The 24,201-nt window shown below is 54.1% G+C and overlaps 1 protein-coding gene across 4 annotated transcripts in view; it reads left to right on the top strand.

The window, feature by feature from the left end:
• Nucleotides 1-1,678: 1,678 nt before the first annotated feature.
• The window catches only part of CDH22 (cadherin 22), a 144,482-nt gene continuing 121,959 nt past the window's right edge, over nucleotides 1,679-24,201 (top strand). Inside the window, exons 1-5 of one of the 4 annotated variants that reach the window (XM_032795564.2) lie at nucleotides 1,679-1,802; nucleotides 7,814-7,965; nucleotides 10,134-10,274; nucleotides 12,274-13,455; nucleotides 23,862-24,156. In XM_032795564.2, the coding sequence (XP_032651455.1) occupies nucleotides 13,078-13,455; nucleotides 23,862-24,156 (673 nt within the window). In that variant the 5' untranslated portion in view covers nucleotides 1,679-1,802; nucleotides 7,814-7,965; nucleotides 10,134-10,274; nucleotides 12,274-13,077. Of the gene's footprint in view, nucleotides 1,803-6,351; nucleotides 6,463-7,813; nucleotides 7,966-10,133; nucleotides 10,275-12,273; nucleotides 13,456-23,861; nucleotides 24,157-24,201 lie in introns of those variants that run through there. The other 3 variants (XM_032795560.2, XM_032795563.2, XM_032795562.2) reach the window with 3 other exon arrangements.

Raw genomic sequence — 24,201 nt, forward strand, 5'->3', positions numbered from 1 at the left:
TTGTCCACTTTGCTTTGAGCTGGGTTAGACAAGACAGTGGTGGAAACTCCAATGCCTGCCAGCACCTTTATGGTAGAGCTTGCGCTGTTGGAGATGAACTGGAGCTGGAGCAAGTTTCTCAGCACAAACATGGACATGGACACGGGTGCATGAGAGACATAGGCACCAGCACCGGAAAACAGGAGCAATAGTCCCTCTGTACTGCTCCCCTGGGACAATGCATGGGATGCCTTGCTCATTACTGTCTGGACAAGTGAGTTCCGAGAAGAGCAGCAACAATCATTAAGGACCAGAAGAGGATGACACGAGGAGATGAGCAGAGCTAAATCTGTACTGTGCTGTGTGAGCAGCGAGGGGAAAAGGAGCCATCCGAACGTGATGAGACTGAGAGAGGGAGAATGGAGGTTGCATAGCAGAACAGCTGTCCTGACTGTTTGACCTCTTGGATGGTGGCAGAGTTGTCCCAGGGCAGGACTGGGAGCCCCGGCACCAAGGACCTAAAACTAGGCTGAACAAACCCTGAGTGATGGAGGATATGCCGTTGCCTACCCAGGTGGGTGGATCTTTGCTATCTATAATGTCTATGGGCCAAACCCTGGCACCTGTGAATTCAGTGGCAGAGCTCCTATTCACTCAGCTGGGACTAGGGCTTGACTTATCTGTCCAGGAACCATTCACAGTGATGCTGCTAGCCAAGGCATTCTCCTGACTGCCTTTAGCACCAGGCACTGCAAGGCCTTTGTGTCACTCATGGGCTCTGTGGGATTAGGAGGAAGTTTCTCCAAGTTCTGGGTCAGGTGGCACCATGAAAATATCCATATCTGCAGGAATTCACATGATTTCACCTCCCATCAGAACCTACATTTTAAAAGGCCAATTAAAGCATTGTATCCACGTAGACAAAGCATGAAAATTCCATATTTGGAAAAAAGAATTACTGAAAAGTGAGACCGTTATGGCTGTAAAATCCTCTCCCCTAAGGGAGACTTTAAGATTTACTTTGCAATTAAAATTTCTTTGAAACTTGGACCAGAAAAGATTTGGAAGAGAAAATCTCTAAACTTTGAACATACTTTTCCTAACCAGTGGTTGTGTGAAGGTTTTAACAAATAGCACTTCCTCCCAAAGTGGTTGGAAAGCAGAAGGTAGCACTGAAGGAGAACTGCTGAAAGGGCTGAAGAGCTCAAGAGCTCCCATCTCAGCAATCACTGCACCCTTTTTGTTGGAATTTCTCCAGAAAACATCAAAGGCGACAATATTTAAAACTTCAAATTAAGGCAACTTGAAACAAAGAAGGAAAATAGATTCCTAGTCATGGTGGCCTGAGCGCAAGTTGTTGGAAGGTTCTTTTGGAAAAGCAGTTTTACCTGAACCCTGCTTTCCAGTCCAGCTAAGAAGACAGGCAGAGGCAGATGTCCCCTGCTGGGAGAGTAATTCCAAGAAACCAGAAAGAGGAAACTCACAGATTTACTTCAAGGACTAGAAAGATTAAACTTCTAAAAGTGTAATGGGTTTTCTGTCCCTGTGTTATTAAATTAGGAGCTAGGGGGAGATTAGTGAGGGAACTTCCTGTTATCAATACCTTCTGCCTGTGTCGTGTGCTATGGGTCAGGGCCGGGCATTCGCTAGATCATAAGGAACCTCCTACCTTTTCCTTCTACTGTCTCAGCCTGATCCTGAGAGGTGCTCCTCTTGTTGGAAGCCATTGGCACCTGGTGCTTTGCTGTGATACGTTAGAGTTATTGCAGGTGGGAGCAGTGTTCAGGAGGATGCCAGTCTGGATACAAAAGTGCTTTCATTGGGTAAGTAAAATTAAAAAATTAAATATGCCTTTAAAAAAAGGTTGCAGTTCTCTTGGCCATTTATCTCCAGAATTTGTATACTCTGCTGCACTATCTCTTATCCAGATCAATATCTTCAGCCATTTCTTATTGCTTGATCGCTAGACTACGTTCAGGTTCTACAAAAGATGCTGTGAATCAGAGAGTGGTTGCTGAACAAATGCATTTCATGAGAGAGGGTCCTACCTAACTGCAGCACCGTCCTGGGTGGCTAGCGCTCACCTGGCACAGCAGGGAGAGACCAAGGGTGGGGAGAGGGATGCTGTTGTCATCAGTCAGACCTGGGCCACAATTGCTCTATATTGTACCATATACTTCCTAGTGCTTTGTTCAGCCTAGTTTCCCCAGAAAAGTCTGTGATCTGGGAGTTGGAGCTGAACCCTAAATAGCAGATCACTGGTGTGATTTGCTGTGGGCTGAGAACTTGCAAAGCTAATCTTTGGGTCAAATGCAGCCCTGGTATGACATGGTGCAACTCAGTTGATTTCAGAGGAGGGCCCTGGCTCACATAGGACTGACAGGGGCCTGATGTTCTCCCTGCCCTCAAAGAAATAATAAGGTGCAGCACGTGTGCATGCTCTGTGCTGGGGATACCCATTCTTCCTATGTGAACGGCCCTCTCAGGCAGCCATGCTGCATGTCTGCAAAAAGCAGGCAATGAGTATACAGCAGGGAGAACGTTGTGTTCACCACACAGGCATTCTGGAGCAGCAGCTCTTCTGGGGGGCAAATAGTGTGGTTAGACAGTGTGTTCACTATTGGTCTTTCACCTCTTCAGACTGCAGTCCCAGGGGACACATAGGAATGAGCTGCATGCCTCATCCCAGTCCCTAGTGAACATTTCTCCTTAGCACAAAAGGACCCCACAGTTTTGCACAGGCAGCAGCTATTGCTAAGAAGTGACCTAGCAGGGGTGCCGCAGATCAGAGTTGAGGCGTATTGCCAGAGCTGTGTGTAGGAAGCTGGCACACAATTTTCTTGCACTCTGTGTGGCCCTAACCTGGTGCTGATAGTATCTTACATTCAGCAAATTCTCCCCTCTGCTCCCACCCCACTCTTGCCCCAGAATTGGAGGCAATAGCACATGAGACGAATAGCGTGTTAGTCACTCCTGCTTGTCTCGCAATAGGCAGGAGATAGATTGAATTCTGGAGCAATTAAGACTCTGGGTTCCCATCCAATGGAGGTGCTTGGAGGTGATGTGCCATAATAAAGTTTCCTGACAACCTTGCCACGATTACACAGTCCGTATACAACAGACACCGGGAAACAAATTCTAGCTAGTCTGCTCCTTTCCCCAGGAAGGGGAGAGTTAAATGGAATTGAATCTTGTTTAAGAAGCGGAGACAGTTACATGGCACTGTAATTTACTGCACTGTTGACAATATGAAAGAGGAATTTGTTGGTGGAATAATCACAGGCTTTTTGGCCCATCTCAGTGGGATCTGTGTGAGGCCAAGCTCTCAGGGCTGTGCTGACTGGCGGAGATGAGATGCTAGGCAGGTGGTCTCGCTGAGGTATTAAGTAGGATATCGGGCTCTGATCCTGCACTAATGCACTTGTCAGGAACACAGTTCAGGAGAAGCCGGGTTTCCTCTGTGGTTGGGAGCACTGCTTCGGCAGTTCCCCCGTTGCTTCAGCACTGACGCAGCCAGCAAGGCAGGGTAGGCCCTGGCTCCAGACTTGGCAGGCCTGGGCATTATGGTTATTTGTTGGTAGTACCCAGAGGCAGGGAGCTAGACACTCCACAGACACTAAGGAAGAGGCAGTCCCTGCCCCAAAGAGCGCTCAGTGTGGGCTGTGACGAGATTCAGGACAGGAGGACCATTGTGACTCTCTAGTGTGACCTAAACTCAACACCGGATTTCCATGTGGGGGGCGCCGCAGGGGCAATGCAGCATGGCCCTGGGCTCTCTCTATATCCTGATGCTCCTTTCTTTGGGCCTTCCAGGATCATGACCAATCCGTTCCCCAAATAAGCCCAGTGTGCCCACCGCAGGTCCGGCCCGGACCCCTAGTTTGGTATTGTTCAATGTTAGCTGCATGGAGAGGAGCAGACTGCAGCTCCCACGAGCCGTGGCGTGAGCTTCACCCCCAGGTGAATGTCAGTCCGTGGGGCCAGCTCCCCTTATGCACAGGCACTGCAGACAGCCGCAGAATTCTTGCTTGGGTGCATTGTGCTGTTTTGGCACACATCCTGGCAGCTGCTGGGCTCACAGGGCACTCTGAGACTAGGACCCTCAGGTGTCAGCTGCCCCTGCGTCCAGCTGCAGAAGGAGCCCCCTGCCTGGGAATGATGGGAGATGCGGGGTATTAGAACACAGTGAAGCCTGGTGCGAAATCCCTACTGCCTGGGGCAGGCAACTGGTGCCCCTGGACTGTGGGATGAGCAGCGGGAGCATCTGGCTGGCTGGAGTAGAGAATGAAGCCACAGGGCAGAATGAAGCATCTCTTGAAATAAACAGGCATTTACTTTACTATCAGCCTCCTGAGGCCTGGGACTCAGCCAGGGCAAGGCCAGGAGTAGCCTGCCCACCCTGGATCTTCTCTCATGTATCAGTGGTGCATGGCAGTGGTAGGCTACAGGGAACTGTCTGAGCTGGAGTGATGGTGGGGAATTTGGGAACATTTAAACAGCCCCTGCCCACCCGCTCTGAGCCCCCCTTCTCTGAACTGTGGGGTTCCCTGGCTTTGACTCTCCTCATGTGGCAAGCTGCAGATCTGGGGTGGGCTCATGCCCCTGCTCAGCTGTGGCCTCTGGTTAAATCCACATCCCACTGCGCCTTGTGCACCTGCTGCTCTGTCACTCTCCATTGCACACATCAGAGTGGAGGCAAGTGGGACTATTCCGCTTGCCGACACCCTGCCTTGACTCCCCAGCCTTGGGTGTCCCATGGAGGTAGCTATTCCCTCCCACTTCTGAGCATGGCACTCCACCTCTCCCACTGAGCTAGGGAGGGAGAGGTCTGGAACAGAGCCCAGCCTGGCAGCTGGGGCACCAACCTGGGCACCAGGCAGTGCTGGTCACCTGGCAGTGGACCTTCCCTGAGGCCACCAAAGGGGTGAGGCTCTGAGCTAAGCCCTTGCTGGTGGTTTCCTGGGCAGGCCCAGAGCTTAGTGGCAAGGGAGCTTACAGGGCACCTGCGTCACCCCTTTTGGGGACTGGCCTGCTCTGCCCTGCTTGCCTCTTGGGTCCCCCACAGGCTGGCCTGTCCACTCAGGTCCTCCCCTCAGGGACCCACCACAGGCCCCATCCCTCTTCCTCTACCATTCATACTTGCACATTCGAGGGTGGCTTCATCTGGCCCTGGATGACGTAGGCAGCACTAACTGCTTGTTGCCAGTTGGAAGTGCTGCTTCTGGCTGAGTGGGTTTTTCTATTCCTTGCCTCCATCTCTCTGTGTCCCTGACCCCTGTCTCCTCTCCAGATGCTCGTTTTGCTCCCAGGCTGCTGTCTGCTCTTGTGCCCCTACCGTATGCCTTCCATGCTCAGTGTTGAGGCTGACAGGGAGTGCTGCGGCTACCTGGGACCTGCAGGATGAAAATGGACACCCAGTAGGCAAGGGCTAGGAAGACACCCTGGCGCCCAACACCTGGAGTTTCCCTATGCCAGGGGTGGGCAAAACTACGACTTGTGGGCTGGAACTGGCCCGCCAGCCATTTTAATCCAGCCCTTGAGCTCCTGCTGGGGAGTGGGGTTCGGGGCTTGCCCTGCTCTGGTGCTCCAGCTGAGGAGCAGTGTCAGGGGCCGCTCCATACGGCGCCTGGAAACAGCGACACGGCCCTCCTCTGGCTCCTTCGTGTAGGGGAGCCAGGGAGCTACACTCTGCATGCTGCCCCACCCCAAGCACCGCCCCTGCAGCTCCCATTGGACAGGAACCGCAGCCAGTGGGAGCTACAGGGATGGTGCCTGCAGACACGGCAACGTACAGAGCTGCCTGGTCGCGCCTCTGTGTAGGAACCAGAGAAGGGACATGCAGTTGCTTTCGAGAGTCGCTTGAGGTAAGCACCACCTGGAGCCTGCACCCCTGAGCCTCTCCCAGTGTCCTAACCCCCTGCTTGAGCCCTGATCCCTCTCCTGCCCTCCAAACCCCTCAATCCCAGCCCAGAGCACCATCCTGTACCCCAAACCTCTTACCCTCAGCCCCAACCCAGAGCCCCCTCCTGCACCCTGAACTCTTCATTTCTGGCCCCACTCCGGAGCCCGCACCCCAACCAGAGCCCTCACCTCCTCCTGCACCCCAACCCCAATTTTGTAAGCATTCGTGGCCCTCCATACAATTTCTATTCCCATGTGGCCCTCGGGCCAAGAAGTTTGCCCACTCCTACCCTGAGCCCTCTCCAGTGCAAGCTCACCCCTTCTGGGTGCCTGACCTGCCAGATGGTGCTGTGATTCTGAACAGCCCAAGCAGAGTAATCGATTGACAGCCTAATGGGGCACTAGTAATTGATTTCCAGCTGTCAGGAAGGGGTGTGGGTGTGTAGAGACCATTCGTATCCTGCTTTTCAAGGAAGATGGAGCTAGTGAGGCCCCAGGTGATACTTCTGAGAGCTGTAAGATGGATGTTTGATGTGAAGAGACCCCCAGCTGCAGAACTTACCCCCAAGTGTATGTATGCAGGTAGGGCTGCAAGTCTGTGCACGCAGGTTTTGTGTATGGTGTGTGTGGAATGTCTGAATGCAGTTGAGAGTCTGTGTGGACATTTGCGTGTGTGTAGATGTGTGCATGTATCGGGGTTTGGAGTGTGTGTATTCCTACAGGAATCTGTTTACAGTTTCCTAGCAGCCTGGAGACAAAGCCTTACCATTTCTGTTCTCTCTGGGCCCCTGCACAGGTCTCTGGAGGACTGCAGTCATGTCTGTCCATATTGTAGCACCTGAGCGCATGTCCGTGTTATGTAGGGCTTCGTCAGGCTGCATAATATATTAGCGGTTAGGCTGTTCCTTTGTGTGTGCTGGTGTTTGTGCCCCCGCCCCCCTTCTCCTGCATCGGCTGCATTTGTAAAGTGAAATAAATATTGACACGGGCGGGATGCTATTCAATTTGTCCTGATCACTGGGCTGCGGTGAGTTCTGACAGGGCAGAGTGTAAAACATAAGCTCAGGATGTAATTTCCACTGTCAACATGATGTACAGTATGACTCTGTCAAATACATACCGACAAGCCGAGCGAGCCCTCTCAGGGAGGGGCACAAGTCCCGCTGATAATTGGGAAGCTGGGACTGAGGAACATCAGCAAAGGTGGTGTTTCACTTGGATTCTGAACTAGGGGTGCAGGGGGTGTGTGAGCATGAGCTAGAGCCAGCCAGCATGTGTATCTGCCTGTGAGCCCCCATAGGCCGTCTTGTCGGGGCATTGCACTGATTGCTGGTTCTGGCGGCAGCAGCTCTCATCAGTTATTTATTTATGGCCCATAGCTCATGTGTGGCAGAGAGAAGTGCCCCAAGTCAGTTATGAAAGGTCATCAATATCGCTGGGAAATAAATGCTGTCGCCCGCCTCTGCCCCTTGTGTGTTGGGTCTCCCTGGCCCTGCCCTCAGCAGAGGACTTCATGTCTTGGCACAGCAGTTTTGGATGCAGCACCAAGAGGCTACGGGAAGGGGAGAGGAAGAGAAAGCAGCTGCCCCTGAAGCAGGCTGGGGGAGCCTGCGAGGCAGGGATAAGCTGGAGAGGAGGGTGTGGTGGACATGTGCAAATAACAGACCATTGAACCAAGCCCAACCCTTATGTAGCACCGGAGGCAGTGCTAGCCCACTGGGGACCCTGAGCAGGAATATTCCCTCCACAACACATAATAAAAAGCAAATGTGAGAGCCCCTTGAGCTGCTCAGGGCCCTAAGCAATTGTTCAGTCTGCTTATGCCTAGTGACAGCTCTGAATAGCACACTCCAAATGCGTGACTGTAAGGGTGAGAACAGTGGAATGAAGTCTGAGCAGTTGGCGTGACCTCACTCTGTATGTTTATCTCCAGTTTCCACAGATCTGCTCCTGCAGATGTCCCTCCAGCTCTCTGCATTTCTGTGGCCACAAGGCCAAGGGCTGCAAGTGGATCAGACTGGCAGTGTCCTGAGGGGCGGAGCAAATGGAGGAGTCAAGCCCTATTAAATTAGCAGTGAATTGAGGGTGTGTGTTTTTCCTCCTTTCCACGTCTCCCACCATGGGATACTTTTCCTCCACTCTGTGGCACTCTGCCCCTGGCCGTGCACCAGTCTGAACCCGCTGTGGATGCCATGTGTCACAGAGTCCCCGGGCGATGCTCTGGACTGCTCCCCACAAAGCCAGTCAGGACTCTGGGGAGCCTCCTCTCCCTTGGAGCAGACTGTCTGCAGGGCGAGAAGTTCACATGGCTTCACCTCCTGGGTCTGACCTTGGAGCATTCAGCATATGCCCCTCCATGTGCTTCTCACAGTGGGTCCACTCAGGCGGGGTTCTGGGGAAGCCAGAGGGTTGTGCACCCCCACTTCGCAGTCAGACGTGACTCTCAGCCAGCCAGTAACACAGAGATTTATTAGATGACAGGAACACGGTCTAAAACAGAGCTTGTAGGTACAGAGAACAGGACCCCTCAGCCGGGTCCATTCTGGGGTTCAGCAAGGCAGACCACCCCGTCTGCACTCACTCCTCGTACTCAGCCAGCTCCAGACTGAAAAACCCCCTCCAGCCCCTCTGTCCTTTGTCTCTTTCCCAGGCCAGGAGGTCACCTGATCTCTTTCTTCACCTTTAGCTATTCCCTTGCAGGGGGAAGGGCCCCAGCCATTTGTTGCCAGGATACAGAGTGTCGTCCATTTATGCAAACTGGAGACTTAAGAAATGCATAGAGGAAGCCGGAGCCCCCACACAGTATTCAGAGGAAACATTAAGAACAGTCCCACTTTGTCACACCATGCGTGCTCCTGCTGCAAGGGCCATACCTTGTTTCTTGGACACAAATGTGTCCCGTAGGAACACACAAATGTGACTGTCAGGTGAAATTGGCTAATGCCCTTTCTCTGCTACCTCTAGTCGTTTCTCAGACCAGGGGCGTTGTGTGTTTTCCCTGTGGAGACTTCTGGTGAACCTGAGCGTGGCTGTGCGGGCAGGGTTCTGGTGATGGGCATAGGGTGAGAATTCTGAGCTCTGGTGGTTGCTTCCCACAGTGAACTTAGTATTGTGACAGACCTGGAGACATGACCAGAATGGACCCTTTGTTAAGTTCTGATTCTAGCAGTTGCATTTCCTGAGTGCAGCCCATCTGTGTTATGGCTACAGGCCTCGCTGCAGCGCAGAAGTGTTGTGTAATAACAACAACTTAGCACTGACGGCTCCAGAGATGGATGCCCTTTGCTTGTACCCAGGCAGGCTCAGCACAGGCGGAAATATAGTGAGCTTCGCCCCACCTTGGGGCTGAGAGCCGAGGAGCAGGACAGGCTCTGGGGCGCAAGGGGTGAGTGTTTTCTAGCAACTGGCCTGAGACCCATTAGCTTATTTCACACCCACCCAGAGCAGCCATGGGATGGGAGCCATTTCTGGCCAGTGCTAGGGGACCAACTTCCTGAAGCTCCAGTCCACTTCAGCATGGTGGGTTTGAACCTTTTCAGTGGGGCTGGAACATTCTTTGGTTCGTGTTGGTCTGAGGAGAGAATAGAACAGGGATGGGTTGAGATTCCCATGGAAAGGCCCCACCCTTGGCCTTGGGGCTCTTCTCTCCCCAGGGCAGAGCTGAGGCCGACCTCTAGCTTGAAAATCTGTTTTAGCTGGATCGCTGCTGGGAGGAGTGTGTTGGCAGGAAGGAAAATTCAGGCGCTCAGACAGGTTTGCAGAGTCTGTAAAACCCTGGACTTAGTGAGATTTGTCAGCCCTGGTCATTGCCCAGCAGGGCTGGATTAGAGTGGTCTGAACTGGAGATGAAAGCTCCGCAATAGCAGAGACTTTCCAGTCAGGCATAACTGTATTACACTGGCCATTGTCGTGGATGTTTATGTGCACACCATAGCACACGCATGTTTTATGTGTGGTTTTGTGTGTGCCATTATTATTCGTTACAGGGCTTTTTGGTCCCCGGGAGCAGCTGGCTTTGGCCATCTGGAGATGGGGCTAGATGCATCCCACTGACCTAGCACAATAGTGCTTCTGATGCCAAGCGACGGAGGGTGCAGTCAGATTGGCTGACAGAGGGTTCAGCCCAAGTGATTGTGGGCTGGTGGCTGACATTCTCAGCCCTTCACCCTCCAGCAGTTCTACTCACTCATCCCTCCCTGCCTCCTAGAAACAGTTTCCTGCTTTAAAACGTCTTTCATATTGTTTAATTGCAGGGAAACCTGCCTAATTGGCACAAGTGACTCCAAGACCCTCTGTCACATACTACGAATGAGTGAGCCAGGATGGCTGGGGCATGCCCTTCGCTCTTGCCCTCTCAGGCCTAGTGCATGGGTGATCATTCTTTGCATTTACTAGTGAGTATCCACTAGCACGTGCAGTGAGAGGGGAGATTTCTCAGTGACAAGAGGCCTTGCTACAGTCTTGTCTGCAGGGCTGGCGCTTCCATTGAGGCGAACTAGGCAATTGCCTAGGGTGCCAGGATTTTCGGGGGGCGGCATTTTGCCGGCGGGGGCAGCAGGCGGCTCTGGTGGACCTGCCACAGTCGTGCCTGCAGAGGGTCCGTTGGTCTGCGGCTCCGGTGGACCTGCCGCAGGCATGCCTGCAGACGGTCTGCTGGTCCCACGCGGCTCCGGTGGACCTCCCGCAGGCATGGCTGCGGCAGCTCCACCGGAGCCGCGGACCAACGGACCCTCTGCAGAAATGGCTGCGGCAGTTCCACCGGCGCCGTGGGAGCGGCGCACAGGGCGGCGAAATGGCCGTGCGCATAAGGTGCGAAAAACTCTAGCGCCGGTCCTGCCTGTCTGCTGAGGAATAGGCCCAGGCGGTGGGACCTCTTGGTGATGCATTTGGGAAGGAAGCATTAATGAGGCTGAACAATAATTCCTGACTCCTCAAAGTGCACCAGAGACCCTGTGTTCCTCAGAACATCAGGTGCCCACAGTGCAGTGTGTGTGTGGGTGAGAGTGCACTGGCCCCTGTGCATGTTATACAGGGCATATGTGTATATGCTGTAGCAGGCCTGTGTGTGAGCGTGCTGGCGTGTGCATGACTCCTGTGTGCTGCGTAGGAATCAGGAACTGAGAGATGCTCAGTGTCTCTGCTACGTGAACGCCCTGCGTGCTGTGGTGTAAGGGGGCAGGAAAATACCAAAGCAATGCTGGAGCGAGCTGGCGTGCTGTGTGCATCAAGCCAGTCGGACCCGTGATCCTGGCCCAGGGGGGCAGGGAGCTGGGTGCATGCGAGAGACTTGTCAGCTGCCGCCAAACTTGGCTTTGTAGCATCTGGCAGTGGGTGGGCTTTGAGGAGCCCTTCTTCAGGCAGCTGTGTGACTCCTGTAGTCTAGGGAGATCTTGGTCTGATTCGTAAGGGACAAGGTCCAGGATGCCCCCTGCCCTGCCCCTTTGTTGTCTCTAGGGGACAGGAAGGTACCTGTCCATCCACCCATGGCACGGCGAGGCTTATCGCAAACTGTCTGAACTGGTCCCTGTTATACAGAGCATGTTTCTATCCTGGTGGCAGGTCACAAATCTCCTGCCCAGGCTTGTCTGTCTGTGTCTGGGACAAGGTCAGACCCGGCTGGGAAGTTCGTATTGAGTATTCTCTGGACTCCTCTCCTCAACCACTGTTGATCTGGAGCTCAGTGAAGGTTGCTCTGGCTCCCACAGACCCAAATTCGGGGCTGGCAGCTCCTTCCCAGTCTGAGAATATCAAAGGGTGAGGCTGGTGAGAGGGGCTTGAGAGGCTAATAGGCAGAGCCCATAATTAGGGAGCCTATCTCCCCGAGCTCCAGTCCTGGCTCAGGACGGTGTTGTCCAAAGCACGCACTCATTAGGGTGCTGAGCTGCATACACAGGGTGTCACGGAAAACCTGTGCCCCTCAGCCCTGGACCAACAGCCGCTGCTGGGAGAGTTTGCCTGTGGGGCCCTCCCGACGCCATCTGATCACCCTGAGTAGCTGTACTCGTTCTCACTTGGATCCCAGAAGCAGCGTGAGGGGGAGGTGCGCTGTGCAGCTGCCGCCTTACTGGTTTGAGCTGTTGCTGTTCTCCGGATCCCTGCTAAATACAGGAATTTCCATAGAGATGAAAGCGCCACAGCTCTGCCACCCTCCTCCTCCTCTTCCCAATGTCCCTGGCTCTAGCAGCTCCTGCAATGCCAGGCTCCCACACGTGGCACCAGGGGAGGGGGCAGCAGCACCACGAAGAGGGAGAGAAAGCAGGGGAGGAAAAGAGCCAGGCAGCAAGCACAGGAGATGAAGGGAGCATAAGGGGCAGCCAGGCGAGGGGTGGCACTCAGAGCAGGGAGTGCAGTGCTCAGCCCAGGGGTTGTCACTAACATCTCGGCCTCTTTCAGGTTCCCAGAGACGTTGTCAGTTGCCCTGTGCTCACCAGAGTGAACTGGCAGAGGATGGAGGTGACCAGCAGCAGCTTGGCGAAGGGTTCTCCTCTAGAAACTTGAGTGCAACTGCTGTGAAGATGGAGAATACAAATGTCCTCAGCCTGAGCAGCCCTGCACCAGGGCCTGCCACAACTGGATCTGTAGCCTGATAGCACAGGGCCTGTTTCTGGAGTGGGTGAGCGCCCGTCTCGGCCATAACAGGCTGCTCCTGTTAAGATCTCTCATGAAACTCAATGCAAAGGTGCTTGCTCTACTTTCCTGAAAACTATAGGTGCAGCCTTCTCTGCACCCCCAAGGAGATCCCTGCCACAGGCAGCAGAGCCCCCCTCTCTGCTTGCTGAAGTATCCCCAGGGTGGGATGTGGGGAGAGTGGGGGGGGATAAATGGTCTTTTGACCCCTGGCTCCCAAGGAACTGCAGCTACCAGCCCAGCCACGGAGCAGCGCAGCCCTGGGTCTCTGGTGAATGGGGCACGCAAATGCTGATGGGAAAGCACTAGTCGTCTGGCCACACGGAGTCTCTGAAGTGGCCCAGGCTGTAGCCTCTTCCAGGCAGAAAGCTTGACTGTTCTCGCCTTGCTCAGCCCGATGCCAGGAGCCGAGGACGCTAGTCGCTTATTGCTGTCAAGAGCAAGCCTGGGGCCTGAGCAGATGTAACACCCTGAGGAGCCTGACTGTCTGGAGCGAGGTCTTGGTGGGGATGGGGAAGCTGCCCCATCCGGGCTGGTGAGCCCCACAGTGGTGATGTCAGCTCCCAAAGGATGTCAGCGTCCTCTCTGAAAGCCACTCTTCATGCAGCCTCCCAGTGCACAGTGGTGATGGCGCTGCCAGGCTTCTCATGGACCGTACTTCTGCTGCTCTGCACCCTGGAGCAGCTGGGGGCCCTGGCCATGCACACGGAGGCTGGGGGACCAGGCCTGGAGCAGCCGGGGGCCCTGGCCATGCACACGGAGGCCGGGGGGCCAGGTCTGGAGCAGCCGGGGGCCCTGGCCATGCACACGGAGGCCGGGGGGCCGGGCCTGGAGCAGTCAGGGGACAGCATGCTGCTGGCAGGTGGACGTGTGAAGCGCGGCTGGGTGTGGAATCAGTTCTTTGTGGTTGAGGAGTACACGGGCACGGAACCGCTCTACGTGGGAAAGGTAAAGTGACCTTGATATGTCTCTGCAGGGCCCAGGTGTGTTGCTGGGAGGGGAATGGGCTGGAGCTAGGCCAGGAGCATGGCCAGGCACAGCGGGTGCCCCTGCCACATGGGACAAAAGGCCCTTGCTGGGGGAGGGGCTGCACTGAAGGCAAGGAGCATTGTTGGATGGGGGTGGGAAGGCTGCTTAGGTGGATTAGGAGCCCCCAGGGCCAGGCAGTTTTAGACACAGTCATTGTTTGATAGGGCTTCAGTAGAGCCAGTGGGTTCAGAGAAAATCCAGAGCAGGGAATACCCCCTAGATGGACAGCTGCCACCTCCAGTGCTATGTGGGCTCATGGGGAGGGGAGGAGGCAAACTGGCAGCACCCAGGGGACACTAGGGGGAGGGGCAGGCTGGCGGTGTCCTTGGGGGGTGATGGCGGTATCCTTGAGGGGTAATGGGAAGTGGGGGGACCCAGCGGTGCCCCCAATGGGGTGATGGGACGTGGGGGGCTGGTGGTGCCCCTGGTGGGGTGATGGGAAGGGGGGCTGGCAGTGTCCTTGGGGGCAATGGGAAGGGGGGAGCTACCGGTGCCCCCAGTGGGGTGATGGGAAGTGGGGAGACCTAGCAGTGCCCCCGGTGGGGTGATGAGAAGTGGGAGGCTGACGGTGCCCCTGGTGCGGTGATGGGAAGGGAGGCTGGCAGTGTCCTTGGGGGGCGATGGGAAGGGGGGCTGGCGGTGCCCCCAGTGGGGTGATGGGAAGGGAGGCTGGCAGTGTCCTTGGGGGCGATGGAAGGGGGCTTGGCTGCCCCGAGCTGGTGACTGGGAAGGAGGCGGCAGTGTCCTTGGGGATGATGGGAAGGGGGCTGGTGCCCCAGTGGGTGAGGGCAAGGAAGCTGGCAGTGCCTTGGGGGCAATGGGTAAGGGGCCTGGCAGTGTCCTTACGGGGGTGATGGGACACGTGGGCGTGCAGTCGTCCTGGGGCGATAGGCGAAAGGGAGGCTGGCCCCATTGCCTCGTGGGTGTATGAAGGGAGCTGGCAGTGTCCTTGGGCGATGTGGACCAGGGGGCTAGCAGTGCCCCCAGGGGAGTGATGGGAAGGGGGGCTGGCAGTGTCCTGCGGGGCAATGGGAAGGGGGCTGAGCGGTGCCCAGTGGGGTGATGGAAGTGGGGGACCTACAGTGCCCCCGTGGGTTGATGAAGGGGGCGACGGCAAGTCCTTGGGGGCTATGGAAGGGGGCCTGGCAGTGTCCCTAGGGGGCGATGGAAGGGAGGGCTAACAGTGCCCCCAGTGGGGTGATGGGAAGGGGGCGGCAGTGTCCTTGGGGGCGATGGGAATGGGGGCTAGCAGTGCCCCCCAGTGGGGTGATGGGAAGGGACTGGCAGTGTCCTTGGGGGCGATGGGAAGGGGTGGCTAGCTAGTGCCCGTGGGGTGAGTGGATGGGGGGACTAGCGTCGCCCCCATGGGGTGATGGGAAGGGGGCTGGCGATGCCCCGTGGATGATGGGAAGTGGGGGACCTAGCGTGCCCCATGGGGTGATGGGAAGGGGGGCTGGCAGTGCCCCAGTGGAGGGATGAGGGAAGGGAGTGCGGGGGCATGCCTGGGGAGTGCCCCGACACACAGGGTGCGTGCACTGTCCAGTGGTGTGCTGGGCTCTGATGGAACATGTCCCAATACCCTCACTGGGAGCTGGACGAGCAGGGCCAGGGAGCTGGGGATGGGGTGGGGGATGGGCTCTGTGGAAGGGATTGCACAACAGGGCAGGCTTGGCCCTGGGACTCTCAGCTGTTCCTCGCTGGGTGCTATGGAGGGCACCGCAGAGAGCAATTACCATCCCATCCAGACCCCCTCCTGGGAAACCAAGGTGGGAGGACACGGCACTGCCCTGAAGGAGCATCAATCATCACTCAGCGCGGGGTCCCTTCACTTCCCAGCCACAGGCACAGGGCCTTGCATCCCCCTGCACTGCATTGCTCTCCAGGGTAGTTTCCATGGCACTGCATCCCCCCCCACAGGAAGCTCCATGGCACTGCATCTCCCCCCCCCCCCCCCACAGCCCTCCATAGCTCATGCCCGACCACCCCCCCCCCCCCCCCTCCCCCACCCCCAGGTCCATGGCACTGCATCGTCCCCTCATCCTGCCCCCCACCCCATAGGTCCATGGCACTGCATTCCCCAAGTCGTCCTCTTGCAGGGGTAGTTGCACTGGGTTTCAGACTCTCACCGCTGGCTTGCTCCCAGTCCTGGGAAGACTAAGCTCAAACTTACCAGCCAGATCTCCCGTGAGGACTGGACTTCTGTTTTCTGGTTCCTGGTCCATGCAGATTATGGCTGGCTCAGAAAACAGCCCCTTCCAGTCTCCATGTGCAAATCCCCCCCATCCCCCGTTCCTCTACCCAATTAGTTACCCCAGAGTAAAGGTGTTGCTGTATTTACATAATATGACTCCAATTTGCATAAAATATTTGCATGGAATGCACTGAATATGCCTCTATTTGCATATGAATGTGCCAGGAGGGACTAGGGGGTGGTTCTTAGGGCAAAAGCAAATATTACAAGTGCAGAGTCACTTTGCTATAGGCCGAGGGCTGGGGTCTGGCTCCCATGTCCCAGGTGCAGAGCCAGCACTCCTGGGTGGTGCCTGGGCAGGAGTCCGGGGTGATGGGAATTACTGGGGCACCCAGGGGAATGCCATTTGCTTTCCTCGTATTGATATTCCACTCGTGCCCAGTCAAGATCAGGCTGTGTTGCACTGGGCTCTGTACAGCACCCAGGGAGACTCGGCCAGTTCCAAACCCTGCTGTTGGGTTTGAGACTGATGATGGGGTGGGGAGGCAGGACAGCGTGGGGGGAGAAGCTGGTGTTGGTGCGTAGGCTCCGCAGAGCCAGTCCTGTGTCCGCCTGAGAGCCAAGTGCAGGGCCTTGCACAGTGGCTGTTGCCCAGGGGAGTGACAGTCTGCTAACCTCAGAGGTGACTCAGTTCATGCCATTTATATCTTCTCTTTCCCTTAGCATTTCTCTCTCTGCTAGCTAGTGAATGCTGCTGTTAGACCTGGCACCATGGAGATGCTCCGAACCTCTGGTGAGGGGTGTGGTGTGAAAGTTCAGAGAGACAGTAACTGTGGTAGCTAATTGCATGTTGCCCCTGCCAGCAGCTGGGCCTGGCATGTGCTTGTCCTCCAGCACCCAGGTTGGTGCTCAGTATTTGTGCAGTGTGGATGGCCCCCTGGCCCTGCCCATGTGACCTGTGTGGCTGGTGCTTTCCTCAGTGCTCTGTGGTTAGGCCATCCCAGGGCCTTCTCCTCCACCCCCTGTTCCAGCACAGTGAGCGAGCATCTCCGTCGCACACCATGCTCTGATGCAGGTGCAGTGAAGCAGCGTGGAGACGGTGTTGTGGGGGCATCCCCCGTGTCAGCTGGGGCAGAGAAGCGTACTGTGAGCCCATTCTGATGGCTTTGCTGTGCTTGGGGCACGTATGCTTCAGGGCTGTGAGTCTGGGGGATGCCATGTGGGCAGGATCACAAGTGAGGTTCCACTTAAGTTTGAAACAATCTCTGTGCCCGTTTTTGCAGACGCTTAGGAAGTGTTGCTCCTCCATGAAGATGCTGGATGCAGTTACAGTTAATTGACAGCTCCCCTGGGGAGTGACTTGAAGCATCAGGCCTTGTCAAATACCAGAGGTAGCCTAGCAACAGCCTCATTTCCAAAATGAACTCAGGAACCTAAAACTGGCCCATTTTACATCCCCTTTCCACATCACCAGCCAGCCCAGAGTGAACAGCCAGGCCACACAGAGAACAATTTCCTGTAAATCTCTCTCAAAGGCCTGCTGTCCCCTACAGCTGCTGTTCAGCCTCCTTCAGCCCGCACTCCTGTCCTGCTCCCCACAGTGCCCCTGCCAGGAGAGGCTGGGCAGAATGAAACCAGTTATGATCTCTTCCTGCTCCTGGTGTTTTAACTGCTCCATAGCACAGTTCCTTTATGGAGTAGCTGTGAGCCTCCTCTGGCCAATCTTCCTGGGTTTCTCCCTGGAGAATGTGTGGTGGGGATAGGCAGGTATGGGAGCTGCTGGGAGCTCCCCCTATGTGAGGCACCTACCCAGTTCCCAGCAGTGCCACCTGCTGGGAAAGGCTTGGCCAGCCTCTCACACCCCCCTACACATGCTCCTCTGAGGGCCAATAACATTTCCGTACAATCTGGATTCTCTTGCTAATCCTTTTTCTGAACTGTAATTTCCCCCGAGGCTTCTGTCAGTTTGATGTGGATTTCTTTGGGTTTTTTAAATAGAATTATGGGGTCAGCACTAGTTACAAACTTCTGCATGTGGACAGATCTATTTTAGATAGAAGAGGGGATTAAAGGGAAAAAAGTAGATTTAATTAAGTTGCTAATATTTAAAGAAAATTGATGAACGAAGGCTTTATGAGCTGGAGCAAACACAGAGCATGCCTTCATTGTGGCCAGTTTTTATTTGATTTTCTTTATTTTTCAATCCCAAAGTAGTTTTTATTTGTGTAGCTGTGCTTTTTTTTTAAATCGTTTTTAATAAGGAAAATGCACCTTCGTTCACATTTAATTTTTATTTAATTAGTAGGTGGTAATTAATGGCCTTGTAAAATCCCAGTGTTAGCCCTTTAGAGCAGGGAAATAATTCCCCTTTTTAACAATCTGAACAGATAAAAATCTTTCATCTTTTCCAAGAGGCATTGCCCAGAAACACCTCATCACCAGGAATAAGGGGCGACTCCATGGCTGAATGTGGGGCTTCCTTCCCCAATCCTGGGTGAAGAGCATGCCCAGGAGTGAAGGGGTCATTGCACCCTCCTCCAGAGCAGCTGCTTTGTTTTAGTTCATGGGCTGGTGAGAGAGACCCTCCCAGCTGTGCTCTGGAGATGCTGGGATTATGTTTGCCCTGGAGTCACCTGCTCCCAGTGTGCCTAGAAGTTGGGACGAAGCGCAGAGAGGCCTGTTGCCCCAGGAAGGGGCAGGTTTCAGGGGTTTACGATGCAGATGTGTATTCTGATCTCACCCCAGTGTAAGTCTGGAGTAACTTCATTGACTTCCAATTTACCCTGGCACAGCTGAGATGGGAGCCAGGCCAGTGGGGTCTCTGGAGGACTGGACATAGGAGGGAAATGGTGGTTGTCCCCGTGGCTATTTGCACTATGGAATGGCTGCTGTCTCTGCCTCAGCACCCTCTGGCAGTCTGTACTGTCACAGCCACTCTTGAGCCGTCTACAAAGCAAATCCAGTGCAAGGTTTGTTCTCCAGATTGGCTTGGGAGAGGGTGGCTTTGCTTATTGGTCATGCACTCGTGGAGAGGCCTTGGGGACTTTTGGGGCAGGTATGCACTGGCCACAGCACAAGGTGAGGAGTTTTTCCCTGTGGCACCACTCACCAGAGCCACCCTGCAGCTTGTCACCATATTTGGTTTCTGTGCTGGTGGGGCTGCGGTGGCAAGGGAGGCAGGCCAGGAACGAGCAACAGTGTGTATCACTGCAGAACTGGATGTATTGATAGAGCTGGGGTGGGAGTGGTGGCAAAGACAGGGACTGTGGTGCCTTGGCAGAACTCTGGGTGAGTGGGTAGGGGACCAGGCTGCACAGCTGGGGGTGCTGCAGCTTAATATGGAGGGGGTTTGCAGGATGTGAGGGGCTCTGGGAATGCCATAGGAGCCTGTGGTAGGGCTAGGGTGCACTGGTAGAGCTATGCAGAAGATACTTATCCAAACCTGCCTCCACACTGGTACCATTCACCCCTCACACCTGTGAGGACAGGTCACCAAAATCCATCCCAACATTTAAATGGACTGTAAGAAGCCAAATGCAGCATGGGTACATCTACACTGCGATTAAACACCTGCGCCTGGCCCGTCAGCTAACATGAGTTTGTGGGGTTTGGGCCACAGGGCTGTTTAATCGGTCCCAGATCCCAGGCTCCAGCCTAGGACCAAATGCCTACACTGCAATTAGCCCTGGGCCTGAGTCAGCTGACAGGGCCAGCCACAGGTGTTTAATTGCAGTGTAGGCATACTCCATGGGGCAAATGATCTGGGGGCAGCTGCTGCAGGTGTCCAGCTCAGAGCCCGTGTTAGTGCTATGCACCAAGTTCACTGACTGGTATCTCTGAGAGACAACCCGAGAAATCAGATGGCTGCATTTTTGTGCTTTAAAAACCTGCATATCCGTATTTTGGCTCAAGTTTCAGAACTGCTCTGGCATCCGACTGGTCATGTGCGTTCCCAAACCCTATGCTGGTGCATACAATCTTGGTGATTTTACACCCCTAACCTGGTGTACATGCAGACTCACTTTCACACCCAAAGCACTCTCTGCTCCTTCTCCAACCCTCTTTGCTGTCTCCCCTCAGACACCTGCAGATAGTTATCCTGTTCCCCCGTTAATCGTTGTTTAGCCAAGTGATGCAGAGTTAGCTCATCAATCTTTCCTTGTAAATCTATCTTTCCAGCCCCCGAAGTGCGGGCTCTGTTTTTCTTCCTGGCTTTCCAGGTTTCAGGGCTGCTAGCATGTGCTCTGAGCACAGAGTCAGTGTTAAGCAGATGTGAAGCAGGGATATGCTGCTAGTTTGGACTGTTTGCTGGGCAAAGGGGCTGGACGGACAGGTTTATCTCCTGGTTGATAATGAGAATCATAGAATATTAGGGTTGGAAGAGACCTCAGGAGGTCATCTAGTCCAACCCCCCGCTCAAAGCAGGATCATCACCACCTAAATCATCCCAGCCAGGACTTTGTCAAGCTTGGCCTTAAAAACCTCTAAGGATGGAGACTCCACCATCACGAATCTTGTTGCTATTGTTATGAGCACAGAAATGCACATTTGTGTATGTGGCCCCTGCACTTTATGGAACAGATAGCCCCTGCCGTGATGTTTCAGTCTCTGGCAAGAGTTGACATGGGGCAGAAGGATGTGATGCAGAGCAGGCAGGGTCGTTCCTGTGCAAGCCAGCTGGGTGACTACCTTATGGCTGCAATTCCTGCAGGGCAGGGAGATTGCCCAGGCAACTGGAAGGGTATGTACCAGGGTGGCTGGCCTCTTTAAATGAAGCCAGTTGAGAGGGTGTGGAGGGCCTGGAGCTAGAAAGCATCAGGGAAAGTCAGAGGGAGGAGGGACGTGACGCGACGCTGACTTCTGGGGTGAAAGCTGGACAGGAGAGGATCAATGGATGTCAGTAGGCAACTCCTTCCCAGCAGTGGGAGTAGCCTACTGACATCCAAGCTGGCAGGCCCGGGACTGGAGACGGCTGTAGATGGGAACAGCTGATGGGCTAACCCTCAGAGGTCTCCATGAAGGAGAGCTGGAGCCAGAGAGCCGAAGAGGGCTGAGGACCAAGAGAATCTCTGGCCAGTCTGAGGTGAGAGGATGGCAGAACTGGGGGAGTGAGGGAAGGTGAGTTTGCCCTTCCAGTGGAGAGGCTGTGGGGCTTCCTGTTAGGAAGAACAGGGTTGCACTTCAGCTGGAGGGGCTCTAGTGTGGCTCTCGTGGCAGGACAGGAGAGGACAAATGAAGACCCGGGTCGGGTGGAAGGTGCCGGAGTGTGGTATGTGGTATGTCGATGGACTGGCTGTCATGGGATTGTAAGGACAATGTGCACTGGAGTGATCAGTGGGCTGTCTGGGGATTTCTGTTAGCGACTGTTTGCACAAGAGTTTTGCAATGAACCAGCCCCAAGGATGGGTGTTACTGAGTCAAGCAAACCTGACGTGGAGCCATTAGGGATCTGAGAGGGGATGTGGGGCCAGAACCCTGCTGTTAGGGCACCCAGCTGCAAAGGGGTGTCTGGGTGTGTTTCTCAAGTGGGGCCAGGTGAGTGTTTCCTAGGGATAGCTGAGAAAACAGGTGTATCTCTTGGCTTGGTAGGGGTGTATTTTCCAGGTATTGACAGTCACACAGGGGTAATTCCTAGGTAATACCAGGCAGATGGCTGTATTTCCTGCGTGATGTTGTTTGGCCAGGTGTATTTCCCAGGCGATGCTGGGCAGGTGGGTGTATTTTCTAAGTGATGCTGGGCAGGTGAGTATATTTCCTGGCAATGCAGGGTGGGAGTGTGTATTTGACATAGATGATAATCTATGAATAGCATGTAAAGTACGTTGAATTGTCCAATGTGTGGGCATCTTATTCATGAAATAAATAAATATATAAGTTGTATCTAAAAGATAAATATAATGAAGGAATCATAAAAAGAAACAGGTCCTGGTATAAATTCTTGCTGGTGGAACTGTATGTCTTTAAGGTGGATTATAGAACTGCAGTCTGGAAGATTGAATGGCCCATAAACATTTTCATATTTCATTAGCCGATTAATGGACAGCTCTTTTTTTGGCAACTTTGCTGATTCTCAGCAGAAATTGTGGGGAGTAAATGAATGCATCTGATGAAACCTTTCTGGGGGCCTGTCCATTATGGATTGCCCCAATTAATGCCCACACTGCTCTCCTCAGAGAGGCATTCTGCCTGTCCGGTTACTGTTAATAGATTTCTCATAAGTGGCTGGATTGTAAAAACCTCATAACTCAGTTTAATGCCACCAATAAAATTATCTCCGGACGCCTGGCCTGGATTCCAGGTGGCTGCAGGGCAAAGGGAGCTGCTGTTTACCCTTTCGCTCCCTCATTCCAAATAGCATGTTAATTAGAAAACGAAGAGGAAATTCATGGCTACATAAGCTGCTTTCCTGGGGGGCTGTCATGGTACAATTCCCCACTCTGAACCTTAGCGTCCAAAAGATGGGGTACCAGCAAGAATTCCTCTAAGCTGGATTACCAGCTTAGAACCTGTAGCACTGCCACCAACCAGGAATTCCAGTGCCTGGTACACTCTGGTCCCCCCAAAACCTTGCCCGGGGACCCCCAAGATCCAAACCTTCTGGATCTTAACACAAGGAAAGTAAACCCTTTCCCCCACCATTGCCTCTCCCAGGCTTCCCCTCCCTGGGTTACCCTGGAAGATTCACTGTATCAAAACTCCTTGAAATTTAAACAGAGAGGAAAATTCACCTTCCCCCTCTTCTCTTTCCCCTCCCAGACTCTCCTGAGAGAGAAAGTATCCTGACAAGAGAGAATTAACCTTTCTCTCCCCTTCCCCCTTTCTCCACCAATTCCCTGGTGAATCCAGACCCAGTCCCCTGGGTCTCACCAGAAAAAAAACAATCAGGTTCTTAAACAAGAAACTTTTAATTAAAGAGAGAAAAAACAGTAAAAAATCTTTTGTAAATTTAAGATGAAAAGGTACAGGGTCTTTCAGCTATAGGCACTGGGAATACCCTCCCAGCCTAAGTATTCAAATACAAATTAAAATCCTTTCAGCAAAAATACAAATTTGAACTCCTCCCAGCCAAATGCACATTTGCAAATGAAGAAAACAAACATAAGCCTGACTCGCCTTATCTATTTAGTACTCACTATTTTGAACTTATAAGAACCTGTATCAGGGAGATTGGAGAGAAACCTGGTTGCACATCTGGTCCCTCTGAGCCCCAAGAGTGAACGACAACCAAAAACTAACAGCACACACAGAAACTTCCCTCCCTCAAGATTTCCCTCCCCTGATTGGTCCTCTGGTCAAGTGACAGCCAGGCTTACTGAACTTGTTAACCCTTTACAGTCAAAAGAGATATAAAGTAATTCTGTGCTATTAACTCCTACTATCTGTTTATGACAGGGGCTATTTCTGGTGCTGAATTCAGGGCCCATATCCCTGCCAGGATGCTGGGTGGGCATGAAGCTGTCACCGTGTGGGAGGGCTGGCAGCCATTGGTTTCGAGAGCCAGAACATGCACACCAGAGTAGCAGGGCAGCTGGCTTGGGTTTGGAAGGGCAGTGAGCTGGCGTTTACACACATCACAGAGCTGCATGCAGTGACTTGATGCCGCCCATGTGGATGTCTGAGCCTCACAAGCTTTGGGGTGCTTTGTTCCAGTTGTATCTCCTGTAATGTCAATCACTCTGTCTTTGGGGGCTGCTCTGGCCCATGTGATGGGGGGTCTGAGCTGCACAGAATTATTCTCTCAGTTCTATGTTAGAAGGGAGCAGAGCGGAGATCTGGTGACAGGCCCAAGGTCACATAGCAGAGCAGTGGCAGAGCCAGGAATTGAACCCAGGTCTTCCGGGTCCCAGCCTAGGACAAGTGCATCGCTTGCTGTTCCCTTCCAAGAGGGACAGGCTGATCTGGACTAACTCTTGGCAGTGAAAACCATGCAGCCACTGGGTCCCTGCTCTGCCTGCCCTCCCCACCCCAGACTCCTGCTCTAGCCCCTCCCAGTCCATGGGCCCAGCTACTGTTCCTCTCTTGCTGGGGTCTCCTCACTGACTTGGCTCTCGCAGCAAGCGTGGCGGCTGTGGCTCCAGCCAGTTCAGTTGCTCTCTCTCAGCACCAACCCTCGCCCTCTGTCCTTCCTCTGCAGATCCACTCGGACTCGGATGAGGGGGATGGGTCCATCAAGTACACCATCTCCGGGGAGGGCGCAGGAACCATATTCCTCATTGACGAGGTCACAGGCGACATCCATGCCACCGAGCGCCTGGACCGGGAGCAGAAGACATTCTACACGCTGCGGGCACAGGCCCGGGACCGCCAGACCAACCGGCTGCTGGAGCCTGAGTCTGAGTTCATCATCAAGGTGCAGGACATCAATGACAGTGAGCCCCGTTTCCTGGAGGGGCCCTACATTGGCAGCGTGGCCGAGCTGTCACCCATAGGTAGGTGCCCTGCACCCGCGCTGAGCACAAGGTGATGGGGGCAAG

Source organism: Chelonoidis abingdonii, chromosome 14 (genome assembly GCF_003597395.2).
Source record: "Chelonoidis abingdonii isolate Lonesome George chromosome 14, CheloAbing_2.0, whole genome shotgun sequence".
In the NCBI taxonomy this organism is placed as follows: Eukaryota; Metazoa; Chordata; order Testudines; family Testudinidae; genus Chelonoidis; species Chelonoidis abingdonii.